The 27,687-nt window shown below is 39.7% G+C and overlaps 2 protein-coding genes across 4 annotated transcripts in view; one reads left to right on the top strand and one right to left on the bottom strand.

The window, feature by feature from the left end:
• Positions 1-259: 259 nt before the first annotated feature.
• On the top strand, positions 260-13,756 carry LOC136422686 (sperm axonemal maintenance protein CFAP97D1-like). 3 transcript variants are annotated; one of them, XM_066410520.1, is made up of 7 exons: positions 260-403; positions 1,957-2,037; positions 7,409-7,527; positions 9,350-9,557; positions 11,712-11,948; positions 12,408-12,450; positions 13,096-13,260. In XM_066410520.1, exons 1-6 carry the CDS (start codon positions 311-313, stop codon positions 12,420-12,422), a joined length of 753 nt encoding a protein of 250 aa, XP_066266617.1. In that variant the 5' UTR covers positions 260-310; the 3' UTR covers positions 12,423-12,450; positions 13,096-13,260. The 3 variants fall into 3 exon arrangements, with proteins under 3 accessions (XP_066266617.1, XP_066266616.1, XP_066266618.1); XM_066410519.1 differs by lacking the exon at positions 12,408-12,450 and having other exon boundaries at positions 13,096-13,756; XM_066410521.1 differs by lacking the exons at positions 11,712-11,948; positions 12,408-12,450 and having other exon boundaries at positions 13,096-13,756.
• A 977-nt stretch (positions 13,757-14,733) lies between these two features.
• The window catches only part of LOC136422685 (uncharacterized), a 149,387-nt gene continuing 136,433 nt past the window's right edge, over positions 14,734-27,687 (bottom strand). The window contains exon 4 of the mRNA XM_066410518.1: positions 14,734-16,039. Coding sequence (XP_066266615.1) covers positions 15,713-16,039 — 327 coding nt within the window. The 3' untranslated portion in view covers positions 14,734-15,712. The remainder of the gene's footprint in view (positions 16,040-27,687) is intronic.

The raw sequence follows: 27,687 nt of genomic DNA, 5'->3' as shown, positions 1-27,687 counted from the left end.
AATACCCAAATCCGCCGTTTCCACGCTAACAACGGCGCTGTGTTTTGTGAGAAACCCCCAAACAGAATTTCCATTGAATTCTCTAATTACCGAAGAGACTGTGTTAAACGGGGCGTGAAACATAATCCACCTAGGTCTCACCTGAGCAGCTTACCTTGCTTTCATATGCAAATTATAGTTTTCACCATGGCAACGGTCACGTGATGACAACCTGTGCGTGCTTGGTGACCGACGGGGGCATAGGGGTTCATTCAGACTTGCAGGAGGGTTGCAGTCATTTTTCGGCGGATTCTATCGGCAAAGTTTGAAGATGCACCGGGCCTACCAACCTATCACCCCGTCGGGGAACAAGTTGTTACAGCAGAAATGGGACGACAAGTACTACAACGAGCACAGGGATCTGGTAAGTCGATTTTTTTCGTGTGATCTGACAACATTTTCTGCGGAGACTAAGCCCAGCATTTCCGGATATTTCTCTCTTAAGGGCTGATCATGCATGCACAGTTAAGTTTTCATATCATTATTCCATTAAGACGTTTTGATGGTGAAACGTTTAATTAAGCTATTTTAATGTCGTATTTCTATAGTTTTCTGTGGTTAGATAAAAAGGGAAGGAATATTCTTGTTCGGGACGTTTCGTTTCGCCCGAGTTGCCCTGTCGCCATGGCACTGTGGAATGAACTCAGAAACTTCCATATAAGTCTTTGTTAACCCGTTCTTATAGTCTGCGCGTAAAAGTTTTATTTAAAACAACTTCTCGAGTCAAACATCACCTTCTTATAACAATTCAGACACAACCAGTTTAGCAATGTTGTTAGACCTTCAAAGTTTTTACGTAAACCTCGTGCTATAGACTAACACAAAACAACACACTGGAGCGAGACACATTAAGAGCCGCCCCTTAAAATCGGGCCTAAAATCGATCTTGTTAAGTTTTCACGGCGTAAATTTGATACCCGGATCCAGAGCTATGCCGACCAATTCAGGAGAAAATTGCGCCCAATTCTAGACAAGTTCTGTTTGTGCAACAATTAGGTTCGACTTGTGCAAATATCTGCGCTGGACGCACCACCACAATCAACACCCTGTTTACCATACTTAGTTCTACTGATAGCTACAATTTGACGCGCTATTAAGACATATTGAGGCCAAATCATCGCATCGTAATATTTTATTTAAGAGCTTGCATCTGCGGGTGTATTGTCTTTATTGTGTGTAGTGTTCTCAATGGAGACCATAAAAACGCTTTCAAGGACAGTTTCAATTGATGGAAAATATTTGTTAGAAAAAGCAAGGTAGGAAACCTAAACATGCATCTGTTTCCAAGCTTGACCTGCCTAACTCTGTATCCAATAGAGAATGGGGTGCCAAACGGCTGCTTCAATTTGCTAAAGTTTAAAATCATGTTAAGAGTTACTTCTGTGTTTTGTGAACTAGTAAGCAACAAATTTATACTGAAAAATCAGGGTAGCCCCCAAAAGTAGAGGCCTAAAAAGATATCTTTCCAACACCTTTTAGTGTTAGGGCAGTGCCAATCTCTGTTTCCATAGCCCCTGGGCCACACATTTTTGCAGGAAAAACAAAACATGGCTTGATATACAATATACTTTGAATATTTAAACGCAACAGATAAATTCATATTTTTGTTGCGTCTAGACAAACCTTGTATAAGAAACATGATCTGTTCATATATCTACACATGTACTAAGAAGCGAGAAGAAGTTGACTCTACTGGATTAGCTTAGCTTATCACTTTCGTCTACCATGTATGTTTACACAATGTACTGTATATATTTCACTGTATATGTCACTTACATGTTAGTTAGGTTTATGTTAAACGACCTGTATCTAGCCCCTAGGGGCACGAACATACAATAAAGGTCTTCTTCATCATCATCATCAATATGTGGGTTGTACATGCAACTTCTACATTATATGTTTTGTTTTGAATTTCAGGTTCGGACAGCTAAACCGATGGTGGACACCAAGGCCCCTCGCACCTACGTGCACATGCACATGAAGCTTAGAAAACTACAGGTGAGAATTCTTGTTCGTGAAATGCATGTGGGGAGTAGTACAGTCTCCTGGCTCCCGGCAATCGAACCCGAGCCTACCAGAACCCAAACCCAATGCGCTAACCATTAGGCTAAAAGTTCCGTACCAGTTAGACTGGTCAGTAAGTGGAGCTTGAACCACACTGTCAAATTTAAACAACAAAAATTTCAGGTGTTCTGCTAAAGAGAGCTAAAAAGATTGTTATATTCATTGTTGACAAGAATTAGTTGTGTCTATTTGTTGTTATATCTGTGAGTAAAAGTATGAAATGTCTTTCTGGTCAAGCAGAGATAAAGTTTAATCCAGCTGTTATGCCATTCTTTCTCTCAACACTGGAATTAAGTTGGCATAACATTGTTCTTAAGGTCGTTGATACACAATTGAAAAATTATTCATATAGCTTGGGAAGGTTAAAGCATGTACTGTTTTTACAGTAAGATTTTACTGGACCATACCACAATGTTCTGTTAGGACCTCCTTGGTAACCTGTGCTTAAGGGGGTTGTTTTACTAGAGCATGACGCCAGCATTTTTAGCAGAACTCTCCAGTGATTCAGGTCCAGCCACCCGCAGCACACCTCCCGGCTTGTAATTTGACCTTCGGACAGGCAAACTGGATGTCTGTGTCTCTGTGTACAAACCCCTTCTGGTCGCCCCGATTCTTCAATAGCCTGCGGTGGCCAATTAATTAGTTTATTCCCCTGAAAATGTCCACAAAAGCCTTTTCTAGCACCCATTTTGTGTGGGTTTAACAGAGTACTGTAGTTCCTATGGCAACCAAAACAAACCGACACCCGTGTAAGACAAATATGCCCTTTGTGATATATGGATTGTTTTAAAAGGGCAGATTGGGATTGATCATAGCGTGATTATATTTTCTTTAAGGTCTATGGCTGCAATATAACAGTGCCATAAATTCAGGTCCAGCTGGACACCTGAGTGCGCTCAAACCCTTGCATGTAAATCACTGTGTATCTGTGAAACTGGTCTATAAGATTCTCCAAGCCGAGAGGTTTTGGTCGAGGGGGCTAGGAATGGCTACAGTTTTTAACGTTTCCCTCCCTCCATTAAAAATTGCGCCCACTCCTAGCCCCTCGACTGAAACTTCTGCTTGGAAAACAGTTCTTTAAGCCAGCATTACTTAAAAGAGCCTTAATCACTGACTGCATAGTACATGATATTTTGTAGCTCTAAATCATTGGACCCTTCCAGTAGCCAGAATCTTGGCAGGCCTTTTGATCCAGAAGTTGTTTTGCTAATCACTATACCACAACATGCTACTTTAACCAGTTTAAGTTGGAATGAAAGAAGGCTATACAGCTTATGGAACTTAAGAGCAAAAAAGTAGGGCATTGTTGTTTGTAAATAAATCAGTGAGAAGAATGATCTCATCTGCAGACTATCTTGCACCTGTGAACTGTATGTTTAGCCATCTTAATGTGAGTCATTCGACCCATGTGAGGGGTGGGGAGTGATGTTATCCTTTGTATTGTTCTGTAGAATGCTGTACGTGGCACTGAACAATTAGCAAAATTAGCAGCGAAAACTCCAGCTCATATCAAGAGGTTTGTTTGTCAAAGTGAGAGAGAAGGTGGCTGTGCTTGACGTATGTACTACGTTATTGCACAATAGATGTTTTCTGGTTGTGATTTCGGGTAATGGCATTCTAAAGCCACTGTTTTCAAAACACCAGGAACAAGATATGCATCAAAGCCAATGCACTTGAAGCAAAGCGTTTTTTTCTGTTCGAATCAAACGTTATCTGCTGTTGATTTCTGCACTGTTCATTTGATTAAAAACTGGAGAATATCTTTAACAATGAGAGGAATCTATTGACAAGCATTAAAGGGTATTTGGACCAAAAATAGAACATTGTTTGTAGTAAAAACAGGTAATGTTGACACAACAGTGGAGCACACCCCCATGGTTTGTTTGCAGGTGGTGTCTGGTTAGAACCCGTATGTACCAACGCTGTCAGTCATCCATGGTCACGGTGTGCCGTTCCCTAGTATTTCTGTACAGTATGCAAATAAAGGAGGGGCATATGGTGAAATAGAGTCATAACAGACTGTATTATTTGCAGTTTATTGTAAAGGAAGATTTATTTCAGGCCCAGAATAAATATCAAAGGTGAACCTGACTGTAACAAGAAACTTGTTGCTAAGCCAGTGTAAGGAAGAGTATTAGCCAATCAAAACTAAATTTGAATTCAGATTCAGTCTTATACATTCTCAGTTTTGTCTCAAACATTTTCAGATGAATCTTGAAATTTTTCAGATTATTGTTTGATAGTGTCAGATTACATGTATTTAGGCAGCTTTACTAAAAAAGAAAGGTCCGTGATTTGACAAAATGCTGGTTTGACAGCTTAAAGTATCTTTTTGACTTGCCTGCGGGCATTGGGTCTGATCCGTTGTGCGAAAATTGGTATAATTTGACAGATGACATCATCTTTTGTAACCTCAGTTGCCAAGCAGTGGTCAGAATGTTTTAAACCTTTACAAATGCCAGACCAACATAGAATCTTTTTCCTTCTTTGAAGTTTTTCTGTGTTTTTTTTAATCAAGAAGGATTTAAAGGTGTTTTAGCAATTTGTTCCGTTTATAAGACCATTTTTTAATAACAGTAGAAATTGTCTGGTTAACGCCCATTCCAGGTGTGTCAAACAATAGATAGCATCGCCCTGTATTGTTTGAACCTTTCCAACCATTCAGCAGAATTTTCCAGTGTATGATCAAATGACTTAACCCATTGTTGTGAAAAGAGGGCTTAAAAGCTTATTAGATGGTGATCATATCAGTAAGGTATTAGCTGAAGTCTTTTTTTGTACATGCAAACTGGGGTAGCGAGAAAACTTGAGCAACAAGAAAGGTAACATTATTATTATATAAAAAGTAAACTGAAAAATGAAATCATAATTTGGAACTACCATTTTAGAAAAGGGTAGTTTTTTTTGGGGGGGGGGAGTTTTTTTTAACCTTGTGCAGAAGTGTAATAAAAAAATGATCCCTTTAGGAAAAAAGTGTTCATCTATTAAACAAGAAAGAGACAGGGATTTCTTTGCATTGTAAGAAATTCCAACACACCCAGTGAAACTTGTACCAAGTTTGTGGAAAATGCGGTCACCTTTGTGGCATAGGAACATCAAATATTTATGAAACAACATCTCACATTAGTTTCAAGCTGACAAAGCCCAGGCCAAAACATCAATCTTGGAAAAAAACGCTTTTGTCACCAATAATTCCCCAAAGATTTTGACGGACATTCACATCTATCATGATCGTGAACGTCACTGAAACCATGATATCATATACATTAGCACAAATAGTACAGAGGAAAATGATAGATATCCATTAAGCTATAAATTTTTGATATATCATAAGAGATTTACAAGCAGATGTGGAGCCATTGTATGTTACAGTTAGTTAGGGGTCATAAAATCTCTAGGGCCAGACAATATCCATTATCAAAGAAAAGCTGTACATAACAGAATGATATTATCTATAATAGTACACCATCAGTCCTAGTGATCCTACATTTCCAATCTCTTAAAATTGCAGAAATTACTGTTTTTACTAACTATTATTAAGATTTTTCTGTAAAGATATGCTTGTTGGTACTCAATGTTTCTGTATAAAATTAATTTTGTGAGAGTGCGAGAAGGCTTTACCTTCAAGCATGAAGGACATGTGGCCTAAGATTGGTACAGCTCTAGCCAGTATAAGCAAGGAGGTTAAATATACCTTGGTATAAGGAAAGCTTAAGTCCATGCTTTCATGCTTGATTTCTTTGTTTGTGTGCTCCCATGGAAACCCCTCTTGACTGTCCCAGTCATAATTACAAGTCTTCAGTTAACTTTTATCCCTGCAAAGCACCCAGAAAATTAGTAACAGCCCTTTGATAACCTGGCAGATTAAGATTGTCTATGTTAAAGTCAGAACACCTGTGTTTCAACTATACCTTTGAAGATTTGCAGGCTTTGATTGTCATGCATAATGGGGTCTGAATGGAGCCTACAATACATAATAGAGTCTTACTTTATAGTATGTACTGTATCAAGTAGAGTGGATTCATTCCTCAAGCTAACCGACATCTTTCGCACCGCAGTCATTCCTCAGTAAGACATCTGGAGCCGCATAGTTCTCGTTTAGAACTTTTATTTGGCATGTTACAACCGGTTTTGCTGTGTCGGCTTCTTCAAGCGTACAGACTAAATGTTACTGCATTGAGATAATGTGCTAGACAGTATTGTTGAGCTAAATTCCCTGACTTAAGCCAGTAAAAATGTTCTATTTTATCAAGAGCTTACTTTTCCATTGGACTTTTTGGTTCAGATTTCAAGCAAGACTTTCTGTGTTAAGTCGTTGGTGAAGAGTGGATTCAGTGGATGGTTTTGAATGGGCTTTTCATTGAGAATGTGAGGAGTCTTGTCAGAAAAGAGTCCTTACACAGCGTTGTGTCATTTTTCAACTGAAAGAAGTGAACATTTTGTCAAACAAATGCCCATTCCACAAGGAAACAAGTAGGAAACAAGTAACTTATGTAACAACTCTTTTTTCAAGAGTTGTGTGAGTAAAAGTGCTTGTGTTGAACACTTGTTTGTCAGTTAATCAGATGTTGGAAACAAACCCAACGTCTTGTTTCATTGGAAGATTACCCACATACATACAGCTGCCTACATAAATCATTGATCTTCACCAGACCATGTGGGAAAATTAACTGACATCAAAAAAGCTATACGTTGGTAGTAATAACTCTTATCTAAATACTAATGGCTATTTCAAAGCCATTGAGTGTCCTGTGCATATGTGTGTGTGTGTGTGTGTGTGTGTGTGTGTGTGTGTGCTTGGCTGTGTGTGTGTGTATGTGTGTGTGTGTGTGTGTGCGCATGTCTGTGTATACACTACCAAAAAAATCTTTTCTAGATTTTCTCAACTCATGGACAGCTTTTCTCATATTAAGAATTTCAAGAGTGGATAAAGTAATTGAAGATTCTTTCCATGGAAATTCTCACAACAAGGAACAATATTTCTCAAAAAGATTTTCACTCTGAATTTCTTGGTTTTTTTTGTCTAGCAAGATTATTTTTCTTGTCATGTTTAAGAAAATATCAGAACTCTTCCCTTTCTTGAAAAATTACTTTACAAAAATTCTTAACTTGTGAACAAAATGTTTTTCTAAGGCACAGAAATTTTTCTTCTTTTTGAGAATTGTTTGTATAAGAAAAAACGAGAAAAACAAGAAAAGGCATTTTTGGTAGTGTATATGTGCGCGTTATCTTCACATGAAGTAAAGAGTTGGGTTTATTCCCAACATCTTATTAACCGTCATTCTTCCTTGCTTCGTTCCTTCAGCTTGAAGAGGAGAGACTGGCGACCGTTGAGAGAGACAACCGTATCCTGCTGGAGAAGATGTCGCACATCATGCGCACACGGGGCCGCGTGGACAACCGGAACGAATACGAGCACCACAGGTCAGGGGTCAAGTACCGACGGGCTTTCAGCTAGTCGCTATTTTTGTCGTCCAACTCTTGTATCAAGTGGTTACTTAGTGTTACTCCCGTTGTCCAGTCTGGTACAGGAGTGTACTTACTTATTTTACTTAGTATTTACTTTACTTTCTTACTGTACTTAACCTTACTTTATTTTAGGAGTGTACTTTTGGAGACAAAGGGAAATGAGGTCTCCAATGTTCATGAACATATCAAGTTAACTGTAGGGAGACACAAGCAGAGGCACTTAAGAACAGAGTATCATTTTACAGTACTGAACGTTCTAGGGCCTGTTCCACTGGCATTTATTCTAAGAAGTATGAAATAAAGAAATCAATGTATTGATCAATCTACGTATTTCAATAAGTAATCTGACATCTTTGTTTTAAACAGGAGGGTGTAGAATTCTGTAAAATAGGCATAGTAGAAAAGTTACTGAAGCAACTGGATGGATAAAGAAAGTGGATGGATATGTACAAATCAATCTAGTTGCTTGAGTAACTTTTGTATGTGTATCTCATCACCCGGATATCTACCTTCATTGATGTAAAAATAGCAATGTCTGGATCAGAGCTGTCTCCTGAGCTTTGATTTTTTTCCATCCCACTCAATGTTTTGAAGCCCATGTTGCTAATTTTTGTTGCTTTAAAAATCTGTCATTTAAAGCTCCTTAGGACGCGCCCTAACTTAGGACGGATTTTTTAGTGATCTTGTTATGCACAAGTACGCCGTGTTTGTGTCCACTGACTATGCTCAAAAGGAAGATAAATAAACCAAGTCCATGCACATAATTTTTATTTGCATTCAAAACATATGTGTACATATTCATTTCTTGTTTTGTCGAGAATAGTATTTTGACAATAATGATGGCAACGCTGAGTAGAGGGTCACTGCGTAGCTAGACGGCCCGACACCTAAATATACGACCTGTGCCAAGCAGATATACAACTATCATGCACATAAGAAATATAACTTCATAAAACACACAAAAATTGGGTCTTAAAGTGTTTGTTGAGAAGAAAACCGACCAAAGAAAACAACGTAAACATCGCTGCCGTCTGGCAATGTTGTTTTCCCGCCATTTTTGGGGCCGGGATGGTGGCGGACGGCAATTCAATGCACAGCTTTGTTACGCTCTAACATGTGATTGGTACCGTCTATGAAAAGGAAACTGAATACAGATATGGCGAAGATATTTCCCAATAAGTAGACGGAGTATTGTTGCTGTAAGCGGTGTCGTTTTTTCGTAATGATTTTGTAAGTCGGGTCGCATGCAAGACGTACGTCGGGCCGCGCGCAAAGTGCGTAGTAGCCTATTTCCCGCCAAAACATGAGCTGGGATGCGCTAGATATAGCCCTTCTCACATGACGTTAGAAGTGCACACAGTCAAAATTTTCCGGTCAAAAGAAAGCTAGAATATAGCAGACTTCAAGCCTTATTTACATTTCCCTAACTTCATCACCAACTTCCAAAGAGAGCAGAATTACCAAAGCGTACTAAGTTAGGCACACTATCTGGCGTAGCACTAAATCAGAAGGTACATTCGTGAAAACGTCTCACAGCGTTTGCCGCTTGTAACTCGGAGCGTGAAGGGCCCATGAACATTATGAATACATTTCTTGTCCATGTATGTTCTTTAGATGAATGTGTTCAAAATTCATTCATTAAAACATGACCATTCTCTGGCAACCAGCAATGGAGCGCCGTGAGTTCGAGCGCGTAAAAAAACGTCCTATGTTTGGGCGACTCCCGTTATCATCAAATTGATGACTGATGAAAACTGACTGATGTTTTTTCCCACAGTCTGAACCGCGAGAAGCGACAGCGGGAGTTGATGCGTATCACCAAGGAGAACCAGGAGATCCTGAAGCGGATCATGAAGCGTGAGCCGGAGTACGACCACGCCAAGTGGCAGCGCGACTGGGAGAAGAACGAACAATTCATGGACAACATCGCGCGCTACCCAAAGGGCTGGTACGACGAATGGAAGAGCGAAGAGGATAAGAAAAGGGTAAGTAAAGAGATGGCATTCCTAGAAAAGGCAAGACGCTTATCACTGAAAACAGGGAGGGTACAAATAACCTTCATTAACAATCTGGCAGGTTGCATATATCCGCCACTTTGAAAAACTGACCGGGGATTTGAGAGATCTCTTCTGCAGTATCCCCCAGGTATGCACTTGCTTACTTGCTTAAGTTTGAGACCTTCCAGTCACTAGTCGAGATGGCAGCCCAAGTCTTTCGGGTATGCACGGTTGAGATATACAGGAGTGTATTATACTGGGGGACGTTGGGTTGGAGATCTGTTTGGACGAATCTTTTCATGGTGGCGGAATGTACCCTGGTGGAAATCATGTTGGTGAATGTTACAAGTCGATATTGCTATCTATGTCTATGCAATTAGAAAATGCTGTTTCTGCCAAATGTTGCAACATTGGTAGGCTCAGTGTTGCTGGGATAATTGTGATTGGCAGGTTGAAAATGAAAATCAAACCTGATTGGTTAATCACATCAATTCAGCACCAAGGAGAGTACTGATTGGTCAGATCAGCACCAAGGAAAATTCAATAACGACAAGATGATGAGGTTTTTGGATAACTTCCAGTCCTTTTATCCCAAAAAAAGACTTCATCTGAAATAATGTGTGTAAAACAATTACTTAGCCAACACACCAAAGGTGTAATCAAAACATTTATCATAATTCCAAATGTAAAGAAAAGAAAATACTAATGGCCTCCCCTTACATTTGCATGCAGTCTGCATCAAGATTGAGCAGTGGTAAAAAATCAGGTCGCAAATCCCAGGTACAGTCAGGAACATTGAATAACCTCCCACTTAATTAGGCATATCTACACAATTTTTTTTCACAATAATCAATGCTCACTAGCTAGCACTACCGTCAATGATTATAATCATTTTCATCTTCTAAAGATACGGTGAAGACATGCTCTGATCGTAAAGAAAGAAAAATTGTAAAATTTCCCCCACACTTATACCTTATCTCATTTCTTGTGTATGTATGGTGCATGAATTAATGCATAACTAATGTTTGAAAATTAACAACAGAATGTCAAACGTGATAATAGAAACTTAGACATGGTGACATAGTAATTTAGATATATCCCTTTCTATCGGTGTCTAAATCTCTTTAGACTTGAGCTTGTACTTGATGTTTCTGTCTTAGAATTACTGTACTACCTGATACTAATGTCTCTAACCTCCCTGTAAAGGGTGTTCCTCTCTTTGTGCTTCAACAGGACTTTACTCCGGTGAGTGTGTTGTACCAAACGTGACGTCATCTTGTTTCTTTACCCTGTAACCATCTCCTCTTCAAGACCTAACTTACAGTGTCTGTTTGGGAATTATGAATACATAGCAAGGGTCTCAAAATTGCTCTCTTAGGCCACACCATTTTAATTTCTTGGTTAACGGAATTCTTTAAAAAATGCTAGATTGGAAAATCAACAGGAAAACAGAATCTCAGAGGAAAGGTTTTACTTTGGTGCACACAGTTTCAAGGAGTGAACAGGATCAGGGGCAAGTTTTCACCCCAGCCTTCTGTTTTCATGATTTTTTTGGCTAGAATTTATTTTAAAATTCCATTAACCAAGAAATTAAATTGGTGTGGCCTTAGGCCTCACCAATTTATTTTCTTGGTTTTCTGACATTTTGAAGTAAGAATTTAGCAATCGGTCAAGATGAAAATAAGAAGCTGGGAGGGAAACTTGAATCTTTCTACATTGTATGTTCACTCCTTGAAGCTGTGTATATCAAGATGCAGCTTTCAGGTTCTGTTTATAAGTTAATGATGCAATTTAGCATGATTTTTTTGGAAATCCGAGAACCAAGAAATGAAATTGGTGTGGCCTTATCTATTGATCACACACATAAATTCATAAATTTCAAAAAAATTTTGCTGTCATTGGGAAAATGCACTAAAAACCTAAATTATCAAACAACATACAAAATCATTTCATACTATTAGGTAGACTGCACATACTTCATATCTGTTGCCCCCATTTATATGTTAAATCACAAAATCTGATGTAAACCTTGTAGCCAATATAAGCACTGTTAATACCCTGGTCCAGTGAACTATTGGTAGATTAGCACTTCCTTTTACCTTGGTTGACATTTAGTGGAACATCTCTTGCAATTGCATGCAGCGAGCCAAGCCTGGCCGATCTAGCCAATCCCCCAGCAGAGCTAGCCAGGTGTCGGGCAGAACTAGCCATGTGTCTGGCAGAACTAGCCAAGTGTCTGGCAGAACTAGCCAAGTATCTGGCAGGCTTAGCCAGTACTCGGGGAGGTCTAGCAGGCTATCCGGCAGGTCTAGCGCCATGTCTTGCCAGTCCTCTGCTAGCCTGTCCCGTCGTTCCCCTGGGAAAGGGCCCTCACGTCAGGTATACAGACAGGCTTGTAGGATAGGCAGACAGCCCACATGTAAAAAATGCTTGGCATAAGATTTAGAGTAGTTCTTTCTTAATGCACATGAATCAGTCCGCAGTTATAGCACATGGCATTAGATTTAGAGTAGTAGAGAAAATAAGCAACAGCAAACATATAAAGCTAAAAAGCACTTTTAATAAGATTTAAGAGTTAGCTGTTTTTAAAAATGCACGCAAATCAGCCCACAATTATAGCAGTAGGCCCATGGCATTAGATTTAGAGTAGTTGTAAACAAATCTAAAGTGAAGAATGTAGATTAATGAGAGTAAAGATTGACAGTATATACTATATAGATCAACGCTGACTAAATGCTCTATTCTGTGTAGAGAAAAAAACTGTCAATAAAGAAAATGATACAAACTAGTACTCCCAAAATGATGAATGTCAATTTCTCATCCCCCTTTGTTTTACAGTACAAATGGAACTAAGTCAGTCCAACATAGCTGCTACCGCCAGGTATGAGAACCGATATACTTGGTGCCAGCCGATATGTTCAACTGGCTTGTCTTCCATCACCCAACTTTGTACTTGTAACTTTCCCAATATTTGTGAACCCCAAAAATGGCAAATGTTACAAGGCCACAAAGTTGGCACCCTCCTGAAAGCAGAGCCCCAGGCCTATCACTCGATTCGTTAGCTCGGTCGCGTAGGGGCCCTGCTCTTTAGCCCCGGTAGGCACAGTTCTGGCAACATTACTGACAGTTGCTCATGACTAATTAATGAGCTATCCTTATTTGGCACAATTTGGCGGTTAATTTGTTCTGAACCTAAAGTAACAATCTGAGACGTAACCTGATTGGTTGATAGCTTCGCAGCGTCCTTTGCACTTTTGCTCTAGATGAGCTTTAGCAAACCCTCTGATTGGCTAAAGCTGTGTTGGTGCCGACTTCGCCAGAACCGTGTCTACCGGGGCTAAAGAGCAGGGCCCCTACGCGAGCGAGCTAACAAATTGAGCGATAGGGGCTCTGCCTTCAGGAGGTTGCAAAGTTGGGTGCAATCAGTTACACTATGAAAGGCAAGGCACCAATGGTCAACACAAAAGATAATATGTTTGTTCTGAGATGTATTGTCTCCTTAATAACGAACATTTTCTCGTTACAGCAAAAATCTCGCGAGACATCCCGCCAGTCTACGAGACGCTCGTCGGAACAGACCCCAAGGAAGAAGAGCCGAACGAAATCAGAGAGAAAGGAGAGCACCCAATCAGCAGCAGAAGACAGAAAAGAAGATGCCGACCAATCGGAGGATGCGAAACAGACTGACCAATCAGAGAAGCCAAAAGAGGAAGAGGGAGCAACAGGGGGAGAGGAAGAAGAACCTAAGAAAGAAGTAGAAGAAGAAGCAGAGTAAGAAATTGTGCAAAGATGATAAAATCACATCATGAAGTCTCCTATGGTGGCAAGAAACATGTATAACCAGAAGATATAATGCATTGAATTCTGTCTTTTCCCTATAGCCAAATCAGTGAAATATTTCTTGTTAGTGGGGAAACATTAACAGGATGTGAGGAACTAAATGTTTTGATAGTATTTTGAAGTGCCTTCACAATAGAAAACTTTGGGTCTATACCTCCACAAAAGTCAGTTTTTAAACTGAGATCATCTGTAGTAATAAGTAATGCATTGATCATTACATGTACAGTACCTTTAGATATCGTCAAAGTGAAGATATCGAGAAAGATTTGATTTATTCGGACTTAAGTTACAGTGTATTATGTTTGATAACTTCTCCAAGCCTAACATGTATTAAAAGTACCAGACAAGTGAAACTGGAAGCTTATGCTGCTACAACATATATCATAGTGTGAGAGTGTATGGTAAAAATGGTATGATTTTGTATATTATAATATGTGTTGAGTGTTAGGCATTTGTATCATAGCATTATGCATATTCATACCCCACTTTTTAACAAAGACATCCGATTAAAACATTACAACTAAAATCACTCTGTTGTTTGTGACTAAACTTCCTGTCGAGTAGAATATCTTGTCAAACTATCTAGCTATCTAGCAGAAGATTTTTTTTCTTTCTTGAGAAAAAAAAGAACTCTTATAAATGGCTGATCGATGAGCACAAGTCTGTTTAGTGCATTCATAATTTGTGAATTATTAAATCAGTTTTAGGGATGACGAAATGGGTGGTAGAAAGAATGGATGACTGATAAGATAGCATGTTAAAGACTTGATGGATGTGGCTTAGGATGACAAGATAAATCCTGTAACCTACTAGCAGTGTCATCACTCATAGGAGGGTGTCACATGAACAATGGAGTTTGCATGATGGTAAAAAGGCTCTTACGTCATGGCATTTAATGGTACAAAGGCCACACCAATTTTATTTGTTGATTCTCCGATTTTTTCAGAACAAAATTGGAGCGACAGGGAGAAAAAAATAGAAATAATTTTTTTCGCAAATAGTCTGGGGTGAAGATAAGGGTTTACATAACATAAAGAATAAGAGGATTATTCAAGTTTTAGCTTTGTATGACTCATGCAATGAACCCCTTTCTTTGATCTAGTACTATAATTTCAGTTTACCTTTTCATAAGTGATATATGGATATCGAGAAATAGTTTTAATGAATGAAAAATTATAACTTGTAATAAAATGTGACCACACTTTTTAGGTATGTGCAGGCCTTTATAATCTATTTTGGTGGCTATTGAGGTTTACAACTGAACAGATAGTAAAATTTGAGTTAAAATTTGTGAATGGGAATAGTGATCCAATTTGTTTTTCCAAAATGGGAAAAACAGGACAGGCTATTATGAGAAGCAACAAATAAAATTGGTGTGGCCTTACTTCCCATTCATCTAGTCGAGGAGATTTAAATGTTTACATGTGATGAAACATGGTGCATTCACAAAGGGTGATGAAGACATTCTTATTGTTGTATCAATGTACAAGTGAGTGAAAAATGAACATATTAAATTAAATGATTGCTTATGTCTGCTTACTATCAATGGACCCGAGCTGCATCTAATATATTTTTCAAGAATGTCAACAAAACTTCTGAGAAACTTTTTCAATATAGCATGAACGTTATAAACATCTGACTACATCGGGTACATAGTTTTGAGATGTCATTTGGTTCTCAAAATGCAGGGGAATGCAGTTTCCGGAATTTTGGACTTAATGTCACTTCCATTGGAAGTGCATATAAAGTGTCGATTGCTTCTCTTTTCATGATGGAGTCGTTTAAACTGTTTGACAAGATTAAAAGATGCTGTAGGGTTGTTGGAAGATAAAGTTGTTGGTTGGTTTTTCGGACTAATCTCGTATCTTTTTGTTTTTAAAGTAGTGGTTCCTAATAAATCGGGTCACGGGGATTTTTAGAGAGCAATTTGCCCAGATCATTTAAGTTTCGTCTGGCGGTAGAACAGGTCTCCGCAAACCACTCTGTAAATCACTTTAATATAGCGGCAAGAAAATATAGCGGTTTGGGGAAAATGGAGTAGGTCACGGCACTTGATTTTAACGGCTTGAACAAACATTACTGTCTCAAATATTAGTGATGATGAAATTTTAGCGGTTGACAAGTGACCGTTAAATCAGCTAAAATTATTTTTGTTTTTGCGTTTATTGCGGGCCTGTGCGTAGCGTTAATGATTTTTTCCGACTTCTTGAAGGGGTGATATAAATTCATATCTTGCGTTTTCGAGATAACTTGGAGTAGTGTCGTAGCTCTTATTGATCTATGACAGAAGAAAAGGCAGCGCTTTACCTTATATGTTGATATCCCCCGTGACTGCAACAGCAGCAGATACTATCTTGACATATCAGACACAGCAAACATGATACAAATGCAACAAAGACGCTGACGGCACTTGAAGCAATTGCTACTATTACTCCTAAACTAAGACCAGCTTTGTCTGGCCCGGCTGGTGGGACGAACGGTGTAGTTGGAATGCTGGATCCGGCTACGCTGAAGAGGCAGTAGTAGAGCTTATGGCTGTTGAAATCGCCATCATCATCTGGGATCACACCAGCTCTGGAGCCGTCACCCCTGTACTCGATCCACTCCTCGCGGACGTTGATTCCCTCAACCTGGAACAACAGAGATACATTCTAACATCCTGTCATAACTTAAAGGAAAGCTGCACAAAAAATTTGAAACACTGACGTCATATAATTCAATTATCAGGCGAGAAGGCGTCAGCACGGCATAAGTTGCAAACTGTGGAAAATCCCAGAACTATGACGGACTTATGTGAAACAACTTGAAGTAAGAATTTGAGTTTGGAATATATTAAGCATAGCATAGAAAGATTTTAAATTTTTTGTGTAGCTTTCCTTTAATAAGCGCAACGATAGTTATTATTAATAACTTTTGAAGTTATTGCAGAATGTACCATTCCGCAATGAATACACTCAAACCTTACTAGTGACCACTTCTGCACAATGACCATGGTCATCTTTTTGTGGTTCGTTATACGATTTTTCCCATTAACCCAATTAAGCATTGAGAATCCTGTCCATGTTGGCCACCTGTGTGCTGTGAACGTGTTCTTCAAGTCTCTCGAGTGGTCCTTATAGACAGGGTTGACCAAACTGCATTGCCTTTCATACAAGTATCTACGAATATACAACAGATATGCGGAGAAGCGAATATCATGTGCTGGGGTGATCCCAGATGACGGTGGCGTCGCGGTGGCGTAGTGGCAGGGTGTTTGGCCCCGGAACCCAGAGATACCGGGTTCGAATCCGGGGTTCCCTGATTTGTGCCCTTGGGAAAGGCACTTAACACGACTTTCCCCACTTTACTCAGGTGAAAATGAGTACCTAGCTTAGGTTAGGGACGTCCCTCGGATAGGACGTTAAATGGAGGTCCCGTGTTTGAGGAGATCCACACCTCAAGCACGTTAAAGAACCCAACATACTTATCGAAAGGAGTAGGGGTCCTTCCCGGTGTGTGTGGATCATATAAATCTGTCCGGATATGCAGCTTGTACTCTGCAGTACAAACCTGGTGTGCCATGCGGTTTACCGGGTATGCAATACAAATAAACAAACAAGGTAACTGAAACAAGAGTGGCAATGAAAAATGGCGACGGTGGAAAGGTTAGTTTTAATGGATGTTTGTTGATGACAAATAGTTGTATTCTGGTTTACACGAGTCTATCTCATATCCGAAGTTCATCATAAGTCCTGCAATTGCCTTGCCTGATTTGTCTATTTTCTAGATGCACGTAAAATGACCAGGACGACGGTCGGACTCCACTGTACCAACAACTAATGTTCTGTTTGTCATAAAGATGTTCTGCAATTGTCGAAAGTTATTGAATCTCTTACTATACACTGTGCTACCCCCCCTCTCACCCAACAATACATATACATGCGCATGGAGATATGTAGGCATAAGTACAATGTATTTCTACTCTGTGAAAGGAGGTTTACCTCCTGCAGGAGTATTGTAGTTACTTGGTTTTACATGCTCGCAGCTAAAATTCACCGTTCCCTTCATTGTATCGGCGTGTAATTTGGCACGTCGTCTGCAGATATGCCCGTGATGATGCAGCAGAAATGCCCGTACGCGTGATGATGCAGCAGAAAAAACTTCAGGCAGACGTCTGGTGTGTTCCTAAGTAAGAACCAGCTGTTTTCCTTTAGCCCCCGTCACCAATCAACAATTTAGCTCGGCCGACTTGTCGGCCAGGTCCAAATGGGGATTTTCGGCCGAAGTACGACCGACATCCTGGCGATTCCGCGGGCTTCGGGCGATTTAATTTTTCGGAGCTCGGCCGACGTTCGCGGGTCACTGGAGGACCGAAGACAATATTTCCTGTTTTTGGTATTGGTTTGGATGTTTCAATTTATATATTAATGAACTGGGGCTTGACTTTTGAGGCTTGACTTGACTTTTTGAGCTTTTCCTCCACAAAATGACTAGTTCAAAGTCCACTGAGCCACAAAGTCCACTATAGATCTATATTTGTCTGCCGAGGCACGCCCAGGCGTCGACACGCTAATTAACGGTCGGCCGAAGCTCGGACGGCGTTCGCCCGTACTTCGGTCGATTTCCGTTTGGTGGAAATGTCTGGATCGGGGTTATACGACTGATCTGTTAACTTTGTGGCTCCTGCGCTAGTATTTGGATTGGTCTATAACAAAATTCCTGTTTATGTTATTATTTTCAGCGTGCCCGTCCACTTCACTCATGGCCCTACAGATTTGCCACAACTCAGAAAGTAAAGTTGGTCCAAATATGAGCTTGTTACCAGGTCAGTTGATTCTGACTTCGTGCGATGCTACCGTCTTATGTGGGATTTATAATTATTAGTGTTAGACGGACGTCGCCCGAGCCCCGTTCATGTTGTGACGGGGCAGGTTTTCAGCAAAAAATACGGTCGACGCTCGGGCAAAATTGAAATCCGGCGAGCGTCGGGCGATCTACAAATTCGACCTACGCTCGCATGAATTGTGACGCCGGCTTAACTGTGCAGTAGATGGTGGGCAGTTGTTTCAATGTATTCGCAGCTAAAAGTCAGCATTCTATTCGTTGTATTTGTATGTAATTATGCGTATCGTCTGCTAGTATGCCCGTGATAATGCCCGTTGTGTTTAATTTACCGTAGCAGTTTTTATATTGAAGTAAATGCAATATTTCAGAATCACCCCTATTCTATAGAGTTGTGGAATGGTGCATAGCTTCAGTTTACTAAGTATCTCTCCAAGCAGATGAGTGTCTGTTCGGGACCGATTTTGTTTCAGACTTTGAAATAGTATCGACGGATCGTCATGATATTTGGTACAATGTATGTCGCTTGAGCAATGATTTCGACAATAAAAGATAGATCATACGAATCAGACGCTAATTTGCATAATAAATAAGGAAAGTTTATAACCCATTGCATTTCATGTTCTTGTAGCACTGTGTAGATAGGAATCTCAGATATGTGGACACGTAACTGTTACTTACGGACTCTTGCTACATTTTGTGATTAGTACTGAAACTAAGTTTTGTATCCAGAGCACAGGGCTTTCCTATATCATGTGTGCCGGTTAGATTCCGGGGATACGCTACCTGCCACCGCGGATGTAATGGCTTCATGATTAATCTGTTTACAACGCAAGTTATTTTGACAAAGTTTCTTTAAAGCTGCATTATGATAAAGGTAATATCAAAATCCGTTGTTGCTGGAAGAAGCTGAACTCGAATGGAGACATCCATATGCATAGTTTTAGTTTAGTCAAAGCTAGTATATAACGTTGGGTAACCTAAATTCGGGATTTTTCCGATAATGGTTGACTGAAATCAATCTAGCAGAGCAATAAAACATCCTTTTTTCTATTATTCTGTCAGTATCATGTACTATCTTTGCACTAATCATATATATGGTAGATTTTGTCTCTAGTCGTGCTGACACCATAATATTTCAACTTAAAACTACCGTCCGCCGCACGCAGAATGACAGTGCTGTCGGACAGGGGGGGCACATTAATTCGGGAGAGAAGATTCGTCTTGAATATCTTACCGCTAATCACATTTTATACAGCAGCTATTCGTTCTATCCTTGGCTTGAAGAGAGTGCTATGGATATAGACGTGTCCAAGTAAAAAAAATACACGAAAAAACGGCCGTACCGCACACATCAGGCCAGTTCGGGAACAAGCCGTGTGTTGAGTCGGTAGAACTTCACTCAAAGTCGGCCCATCGTCATCATCGGGCAACGTGTAACGTTACATTATTCATGGCAAGTTAGCTGGATGCCGTAGCAATGGTAATACTACTATGTCCATGTGTTCCTTGTTGTGTTAGGAGCAAACTTTGAGGAAAATATCTTCCTCAGTCCACTATCACACGCAGCATTTAGACAAAAAAGTGTTCCTCACAAACCTTTGTCGTCTGCTTGACAACAGGATTCTGGTTAACAATATGGCGGCGGGAAAATACACGTGCCGTAGGTTGTAGCAACAGAGAGGAGTTTTGATGATTAATCACACTTAGAATCCAGTTGTAGGTTAGCAAAAGAGATTGTAATAAGTTGTCTTGTAAATAATTGTGTTTAGCAGGAAGCGGATGTGACATTTTTCTTATAAACCAGCCGACAACCATGTTGTGTACTTCTCCCACGAAGTCCTCAGACTGTTCCAATAAGGGACGGAGAGTTTTTGACCTCGTCGCCTTATAATCCATGCTTATCGAAGCTTTTCAGACAGTGTTCTGAATACGTAAGTCTGTCAGGTTTGCATTTCTAGCGGTATTACTGATGTTGCATCTAGCACATATCCCTAAATACCCCGTTTTCGAAAAATCCCGACTTTAAGTACCCCACGAATTTAGGTTACCCAACGTTACTTGTGTATACATGGTACCCCGGAGTTTTGTGGACAGTGCGGAAGTACTCGACGTTGTTTTAACTTCGGCGACATAAACTATAATTGCTACATGTACTTGAATCCTATAGTAGAAAACACTGCAAATATAGATTTCCCTCATCAATTTTGCAAATTCAGTCCCTAATTGCATAATTTATACTTCATTATGTACATCTCTGGCTAAGCTGCCTGCATACTAAATATCATGGAAATTCGTCGTTCCTTTCTTCAGTTACCTAGTATTCTCCTTGGACGATTTTGACAAAAACGTAGTTGCAGTACTAGTGCAAGCTGCTAAGGGGCCCAAACCTACAACACTTCCCTCTTACATTATACACGTTAACTGCCACCAAAATACCATGGCACGCCCAGGTCAAATGATACAAAAAACGGAAGTTCTGTTGCAGTACCAGGGTTACATACAAGGCGGTCCAAAATTGACCTTGACATACGTCATCCCAACACCTACCTACATGCCAGATATTATTACAATCCATCCAGATATTCTTCAGTTATGCTGATTAAAGAAATCGGAAACACAAATAGACACACAGGCAGACAGGCCAATAAGTACAATGTATATACCCATTTTCGGCATGGAGATAATAAATATGAAAAATGGAGATATACATTGTAGTTTTGTGTGTGTCTGTGTGTCTGTTTGTTTGTCTGTTTGTGTTTCCGGACTGTTTGTGTTTCCGCACTACTGTAGTCAGCATAACTCAAGAACCGCTTTATGGATTACGATGATATTTGGTATGTGGGCAGGTGTTGTGAAGCCGAAGTTCAAGGTCAATTTTGGACCCCCTGGTATGTGACCTTGGTACTGCAGCAGAACTTCAATTTTTGTATCTTTTGACCTGGGCGTGCTGTGGTCTTGATTTTTGGGTGGCAGATGGCTTGTGATGTAATAAAGAAGTGGTGTAGGTTTGGGCCCCATAGCAGCTTCCTCTGGAACTGCTGGGGCATTTTTGTGAAAATCTTCTAAGGAGAATAACTGAACAAAGGAACAACGGATTTCCATGATATTTAGTATGCAGGTAGCTTAGATAGAGATATAAACAATGAAGTGCAAATTATGCTAATTGGGACTTAATTTGTATAGCTAATGAGGAATAGCTAATTGGTCTATAATGCTTTATAAGTATGGGATGGGGGGCGTAACTTTGGTCAGCTATTACTCCCTAACCATGAATGAGGAAGTAAAGTGATTTCATTTCCTCAAATACCCGCCCAGTGCCCTATCGTTTGAATGTAAAGTTTGAACATTCTGATAAAGGGATTGAATTTTAGACCGGAGCACTGAATTGGTCTATAATGCTTTATAAGTATGGGGTGGGGGGCGTAACTTTGGTCAGCTATTACTCCCTAACCATGAATGAGGAAGTAAAGTGATTTCATTTCCTCAAATACCCGCCAAGTGCCCTATCGTTTGAATGTAAAGTTTGAACATTCTGATAAAGAGATTGAATTTTAGACCGGAACAATTGGTCTATAATGCTTGATAAGTATGGGGTGGGGGGGCGTAACTTTGGTCAGCTATTACTCCCTAACCATGAATGAGAAAGTAAAGTGATTTCATTTCCTCAAATACCCGCCAAGTGCCCTATCGTTTGAATGTAAAGTTTGAACATTCTGATAAAGAGATTGAATTTTAGACCGGAGCACTGAATTGGTCTATAATGCTTTATAAGTATAGGGTGGGGGCGTAACTTTGGTCAGCTATTACTCCCTAACCATGAATGAGAAAGTAAAGTGATTTCATTTCCTCAAATACCCACCAAGTGCCCTATTGTTTGAATGTAAAGTTTGAACATTCTGATAAAGAGATTGAATTTTAGACCGGAGCAATTGGTCTATAATGCTTTATAAGTATGGGGTGGGGGGCGTAACTTTGGTCAGCTATTACTCCCTAACCATGAATGAGAAAGTAAAGTGATTTCATTTCCTCAAATACCCGCCAAGTGCCCAATCGTTTGAATGTAAAGTTTGAACATTCTGATAAAGAGATTGAATTTTAGACCGGAGCACTGAATTGGTCTATAATGCTTTATAAGTATGGGGTGGGGGGCGTAACTTTGGTCAGCTATTACTCCCTAACCATGAATGAGAAAGTAAAGTGATTTCATTTCCTCAAATACCCGCCAAGTGCCCTATCGTTTGAATGCAAAGTCTGAACATTCTGATAAAGAGATTGAATTTTAGACCGGAGCAATTGGTCTATAATGCGTTCTAATTATGGGGTGGGGGGGCGTAACTTTGGTCAGCTATTACTCCCTAACCATGAATGAGAAAGTAAAGTGATTTCAATTCCTCAAATACCCGCCAAGTGCCCTATCGTTTGAATGTAAAGTTTGAACATTCTGATAAAGAGATTGAATTTTAGACCGGAGCACTGAATTGGTCTATAATGCTTTATAAGTATGGGGTGGGGGCGTAACTTTGGTCAGCTATTACTTCCTAACCATGAATGAGAAAGTAAAGTGATTTCATTTCCTCAAATACCCGCCAAGTGCCCTATTGTTTGAATGTAAAGTTTGAACATTCTAATAAAGAGATTGAATTTTAGACCGGAGCACTGAATTGGTCTATAATGCTTTATAAGTATGGGGTGGTGGGCGTAACTTTGGTCAGCTATTACTCCCTAACCATGAATGAGAAAGTAAAGTGATTTCATTTCCTCAAATACCCGCCAAGTGCCCTATCGTTTGAATGTAAAGTTTGAACATTCTGATAAAGAGATTGAATTTTAGACCGGAGCACTGAATTGGTCTATAATGCTTTATAAGTATGGGGTGGGGGCGTAACTTTGGTCAGCTATTACTTCCTAACCATGAATGAGAAAGTAAAGTGATTTCATTTCCTCAAATACCCGCCAAGTGCCCTATCGTTTGAATGTAAAGTTTGAACATTCTGATAAAGAGATTGAATTTTAGACCGGGGCACTGAATTGGTCTATAATGGTTAATAAGTATGGGGTGGGGGGCGTAACTTTGGTCAGCTATTACTCCCTAACCATGAATGAGAAAGTAAAGTGATTTCAATTCCTCAAATACCCGCCAAGTGCCCTATCGTTTGAATGTCAAGTTTGAACATTCTGATAAAGAGATTGAATTTTAGACCGGAGCACTGAATTGGTCTATAATGCTTTATAAGTATGGGGTGGGGGGCGTAACTTTGGTCAGCTATTACTCCCTAACCATGAATGAGGAAGTAAAGTGATTTCATTTCCTCAAATACCCGCCAAGTGCCCTATCGTTTGAATGTAAAGTTTGAACATTCTGATAAAGAGATTGAATTTTAGACCGGAACAATTGGTCTATAATGCTTTATAAGTATGGGGTGGGGGGCGTAACTTTGGTCAGCTATTACTCCCTAACCATGAATGAGAAAGTAAAGTGATTTCATTTCCTCAAATACCCGCCAAGTGCCCTATCGTTTGAATGTAAAGTTTGAACATTCTGATAAAGAGATTGAATTTTAGACCGGGGCACTGAATTGGTCTATAATGCTTAATAAGTATGGGGTGGGGGGCGTAACTTTGGTCAGCTATTACTCCCTAACCATGAATGAGAAAGTAAAGTGATTTCAATTCCTCAAATACCCGCCAAGTGCCCTATCGTTTGAATGTCAAGTTTGAACATTCTGATAAAGAGATTGAATTTTAGACCGGAGCACTGAATTGGTCTATAATGCTTTATAAGTATGGGGTGGGGGGCGTAACTTTGGTCAGCTATTACTCCCTAACCATGAATGAGGAAGTAAAGTGATTTCATTTCCTCAAATACCCGCCAAGTGCCCTATCGTTTGAATGTAAAGTTTGAACATTCTGATAAAGAGATTGAATTTTAGACCGGAACAATTGGTCTATAATGCTTTATAAGTATGGGGTGGGGGGCGTAACTTTGGTCAGCTATTACTCCCTAACCATGAATGAGAAAGTAAAGTGATTTCATTTCCTCAAATACCCGCCAAGTGCCCTATCGTTTGAATGTAAAGTTTGAACATTCTGATAAAGAGATTGAATTTTAGACCGGAGCACTGAATTGGTCTATAATGCTTTATAAGTATAGGGTGGGGGCGTAACTTTGGTCAGCTATTACTCCCTAACCATGAATGAGAAAGTAAAGTGATTTCATTTCCTCAAATACCCACCAAGTGCCCTATTGTTTGAATGTAAAGTTTGAACATTCTGATAAAGAGATTGAATTTTAGACCGGAGCAATTGGTCTATAATGCTTTATAAGTATGGGGTGGGGGGCGTAACTTTGGTCAGCTATTACTCCCTAACCATGAATGAGAAAGTAAAGTGATTTCATTTCCTCAAATACCCGCCAAGTGCCCTATCGTTTGAATGTAAAGTTTGAACATTCTGATAAAGAGATTGAATTTTAGACCGGAGCACTGAATTGGTCTATAATGCTTTATAAGTATGGGGTGGGGCGTAACTTTGGTCAGCTATTACTCCCTAACCATGAATGAGAAAGTAAAGTGATTTCATTTCCTCAAATACCCGCCAAGTGCCCTATCGTTTGAATGCAAAGTCTGAACATTCTGATAAAGAGATTGAATTTTAGACCGGAGCAATTGGTCTATAATGCGTTATAAGTATGGGGTGGGGGGGCGAAACTTTGGTCAGCTATTACTCCCTAACCATGAATGAGAAAGTAAAGTGATTTCAATTCCTCAAATACCCGCCAAGTGCCCTATCGTTTGAATGTAAAGTTTGAACATTCTGATAAAGAGATTGAATTTTAGACCGGAGCACTGAATTGGTCTATAATGCTTTATAAGTATGGGGTGGGGGCGTAACTTTGGTCAGCTATTACTTCCTAACCATGAATGAGAAAGTAAAGTGATTTCATTTCCTCAAATACCCGCCAAGTGCCCTATTGTTTGAATGTAAAGTTTGAACATTCTAATAAAGAGATTGAATTTTAGACCGGAGCACTGAATTGGTCTATAATGCTTTATAAGTATGGGGTGGGGGGCGTAACTTTGGTCAGCTATTACTCCCTAACCATGAATGAGAAAGTAAAGTGATTTCATTTCCTCAAATACCCGCCAAGTGCCCTATCGTTTGAATGTAAAGTTTGAACATTCTGATAAAGAGATTGAATTTTAGACCGGAGCACTGAATTGGTCTATAATGCTTTATAAGTATGGGGTGGGGGCGTAACTTTGGTCAGCTATTACTTCCTAACCCTGAATGAGAAAGTAAAGTGATTTCAATTCCTCAAATACCCGCCAAGTGCCCTATCGTTTGAATGTAAAGTTTGAACATTCTGATAAAGAGATTGAATTTTAGACCGGGGCACTGAATTGGTCTATAATGCTTTATAAGTATGGGGTGGGGGGCGTAACTTTGGTCAGCTATTACTCCCTAACCATGAATGAGAAAGTAAAGTGATTTCATTTCCTCAAATACCCGCCAAGTGCCCTATCGTTTGAATGTAAAGTTTGAACATTCTGATAAAGAGATTGAATTTTAGACCGGAGCACTGAATTGGTCTATAATGCTTTATAAGTATAGGGTGGGGGCGTAACTTTGGTCAGCTATTACTCCCTAACCATGAATGAGAAAGTAAAGTGATTTCATTTCCTCAAATACCCGCCAAGTGCCCTATTGTTTGAATGTAAAGTTTGAACATTCTGATAAAGAGATTGAATTTTAGACCGGAGCAATTGGTCTATAATGCTTTATAAGTATGGGGTGGGGGGCGTAACTTTGGTCAGCTATTACTCCCTAACCATGAATGAGAAAGTAAAGTGATTTCATTTCCTCAAATACCCGCCAAGTGCCCTATCGTTTGAATGTAAAGTTTGAACATTCTGATAAAGAGATTGAATTTTAGACCGGAGCACTGAATTGCTCTATAATGCTTTATAAGTATAGGGTGGGGGCGTAACTTTGGTCAGCTATTACTCCCTAACCATGAATGAGAAAGTAAAGTGATTTCATTTCCTCAAATACCCGCCAAGTGCCCTATCGTTTGAATGCAAAGTCTGAACATTCTGATAAAGAGATTGAATTTTAGACCGGAGCAATTGGTCTATAATGCGTTATAAGTATGGGGTGTGGGGGCGTAACTTTGGTCAGCTATTACTCCCTAACCATGAATGAGAAAGTAAAGTGATTTCAATTCCTCAAATACCCGCCAAGTGCCCTATCGTTTGAATGTAAAGTTTGAACATTCTGATAAAGAGATTGAATTTTAGACCGGAGCACTGAATTGGTCTATAATGCTTTATAAGTATGGGGTGGGGGCGTAACTTTGGTCAGCTATTACTTCCTAACCATGAATGAGAAAGTAAAGTGATTTCATTTCCTCAAATACCCGCCAAGTGCCCTATTGTTTGAATGTAAAGTTTGAACATTCTGATAAAGAGATTGAATTTTAGACCGGAGCACTGAATTGGTCTATAATGCTTTATAAGTATAGGGTGGGGGCGTAACTTTGGTCAGCTATTACTCCCTAACCATGAATGAGAAAGTAAAGTGATTTCATTTCCTCAAATACCCACCAAGTGCCCTATTGTTTGAATGTAAAGTTTGAACATTCTGATAAAGAGATTGAATTTTAGACCGGAGCAATTGGTCTATAATGCTTTATAAGTATGGGGTGGGGGGCGTAACTTTGGTCAGCTATTACTCCCTAACCATGAATGAGAAAGTAAAGTGATTTCATTTCCTCAAATACCCGCCAAGTGCCCTATCGTTTGAATGGAAAGTTTGAACATTCTGATAAAGAGATTGAATTTTAGACCGGAGCACTGAATTGGTCTATAATGCTTTATAAGTATGGGGTGGGGGGCGTAACTTTGGTCAGCTATTACTCCCTAACCATGAATGAGAAAGTAAAGTGATTTCATTTCCTCAAATACCCGCCAAGTGCCCTATCGTTTGAATGCAAAGTCTGAACATTCTGATAAAGAGATTGAATTTTAGACCGGAGCAATTGGTCTATAATGCGTTCTAAGTATGGGGTGGGGGGGCGTAATTTTGGTCAGCTATTACTCCCTAACCATGAATGAGAAAGTAAAGTGATTTCAATTCCTCAAATACCCGCCAAGTGCCCTATCGTTTGAATGTAAAGTTTGAACATTCTGATAAAGAGATTGAATTTTAGACCGGAGCACTGAATTGGTCTATAATGCTTTATAAGTATGGGGTGGGGGCGTAACTTTGGTCAGCTATTACTTCCTAACCATGAATGAGAAAGTAAAGTGATTTCATTTCCTCAAATACCCGCCAAGTGCCCTATTGTTTGAATGTAAAGTTTGAACATTCTAATAAAGAGATTGAATTTTAGACTGGAGCACTGAATTGGTCTATAATGCTTTATAAGTATGGGGTGGGGGGCGTAACTTTGGTC

This window comes from Branchiostoma lanceolatum, chromosome 17 (assembly GCF_035083965.1).
Source record: "Branchiostoma lanceolatum isolate klBraLanc5 chromosome 17, klBraLanc5.hap2, whole genome shotgun sequence".
Lineage (NCBI taxonomy): Eukaryota > Metazoa > Chordata > Leptocardii > Amphioxiformes > Branchiostomatidae > Branchiostoma > Branchiostoma lanceolatum.
This window is presented reverse-complemented; position numbering and strand designations above follow the sequence as displayed.

Bases quoted from the DNA above. Each gene is read 5' to 3' on its own strand.
- LOC136422686 (XM_066410519.1), top strand. From the start codon at position 311: ATGCACCGGGCCTACCAACCTATCACCCCGTCGGGGAACAAGTTGTTA. The intron at 404-1,956 runs GTAAGTCGATTT...TTTGAATTTCAG, and splicing joins ACAACGAGCACAGGGATCTG to GTTCGGACAGCTAAACCGAT. The intron at 7,528-9,349 runs GTCAGGGGTCAA...TTTTTCCCACAG, and splicing joins AACGAATACGAGCACCACAG to TCTGAACCGCGAGAAGCGAC.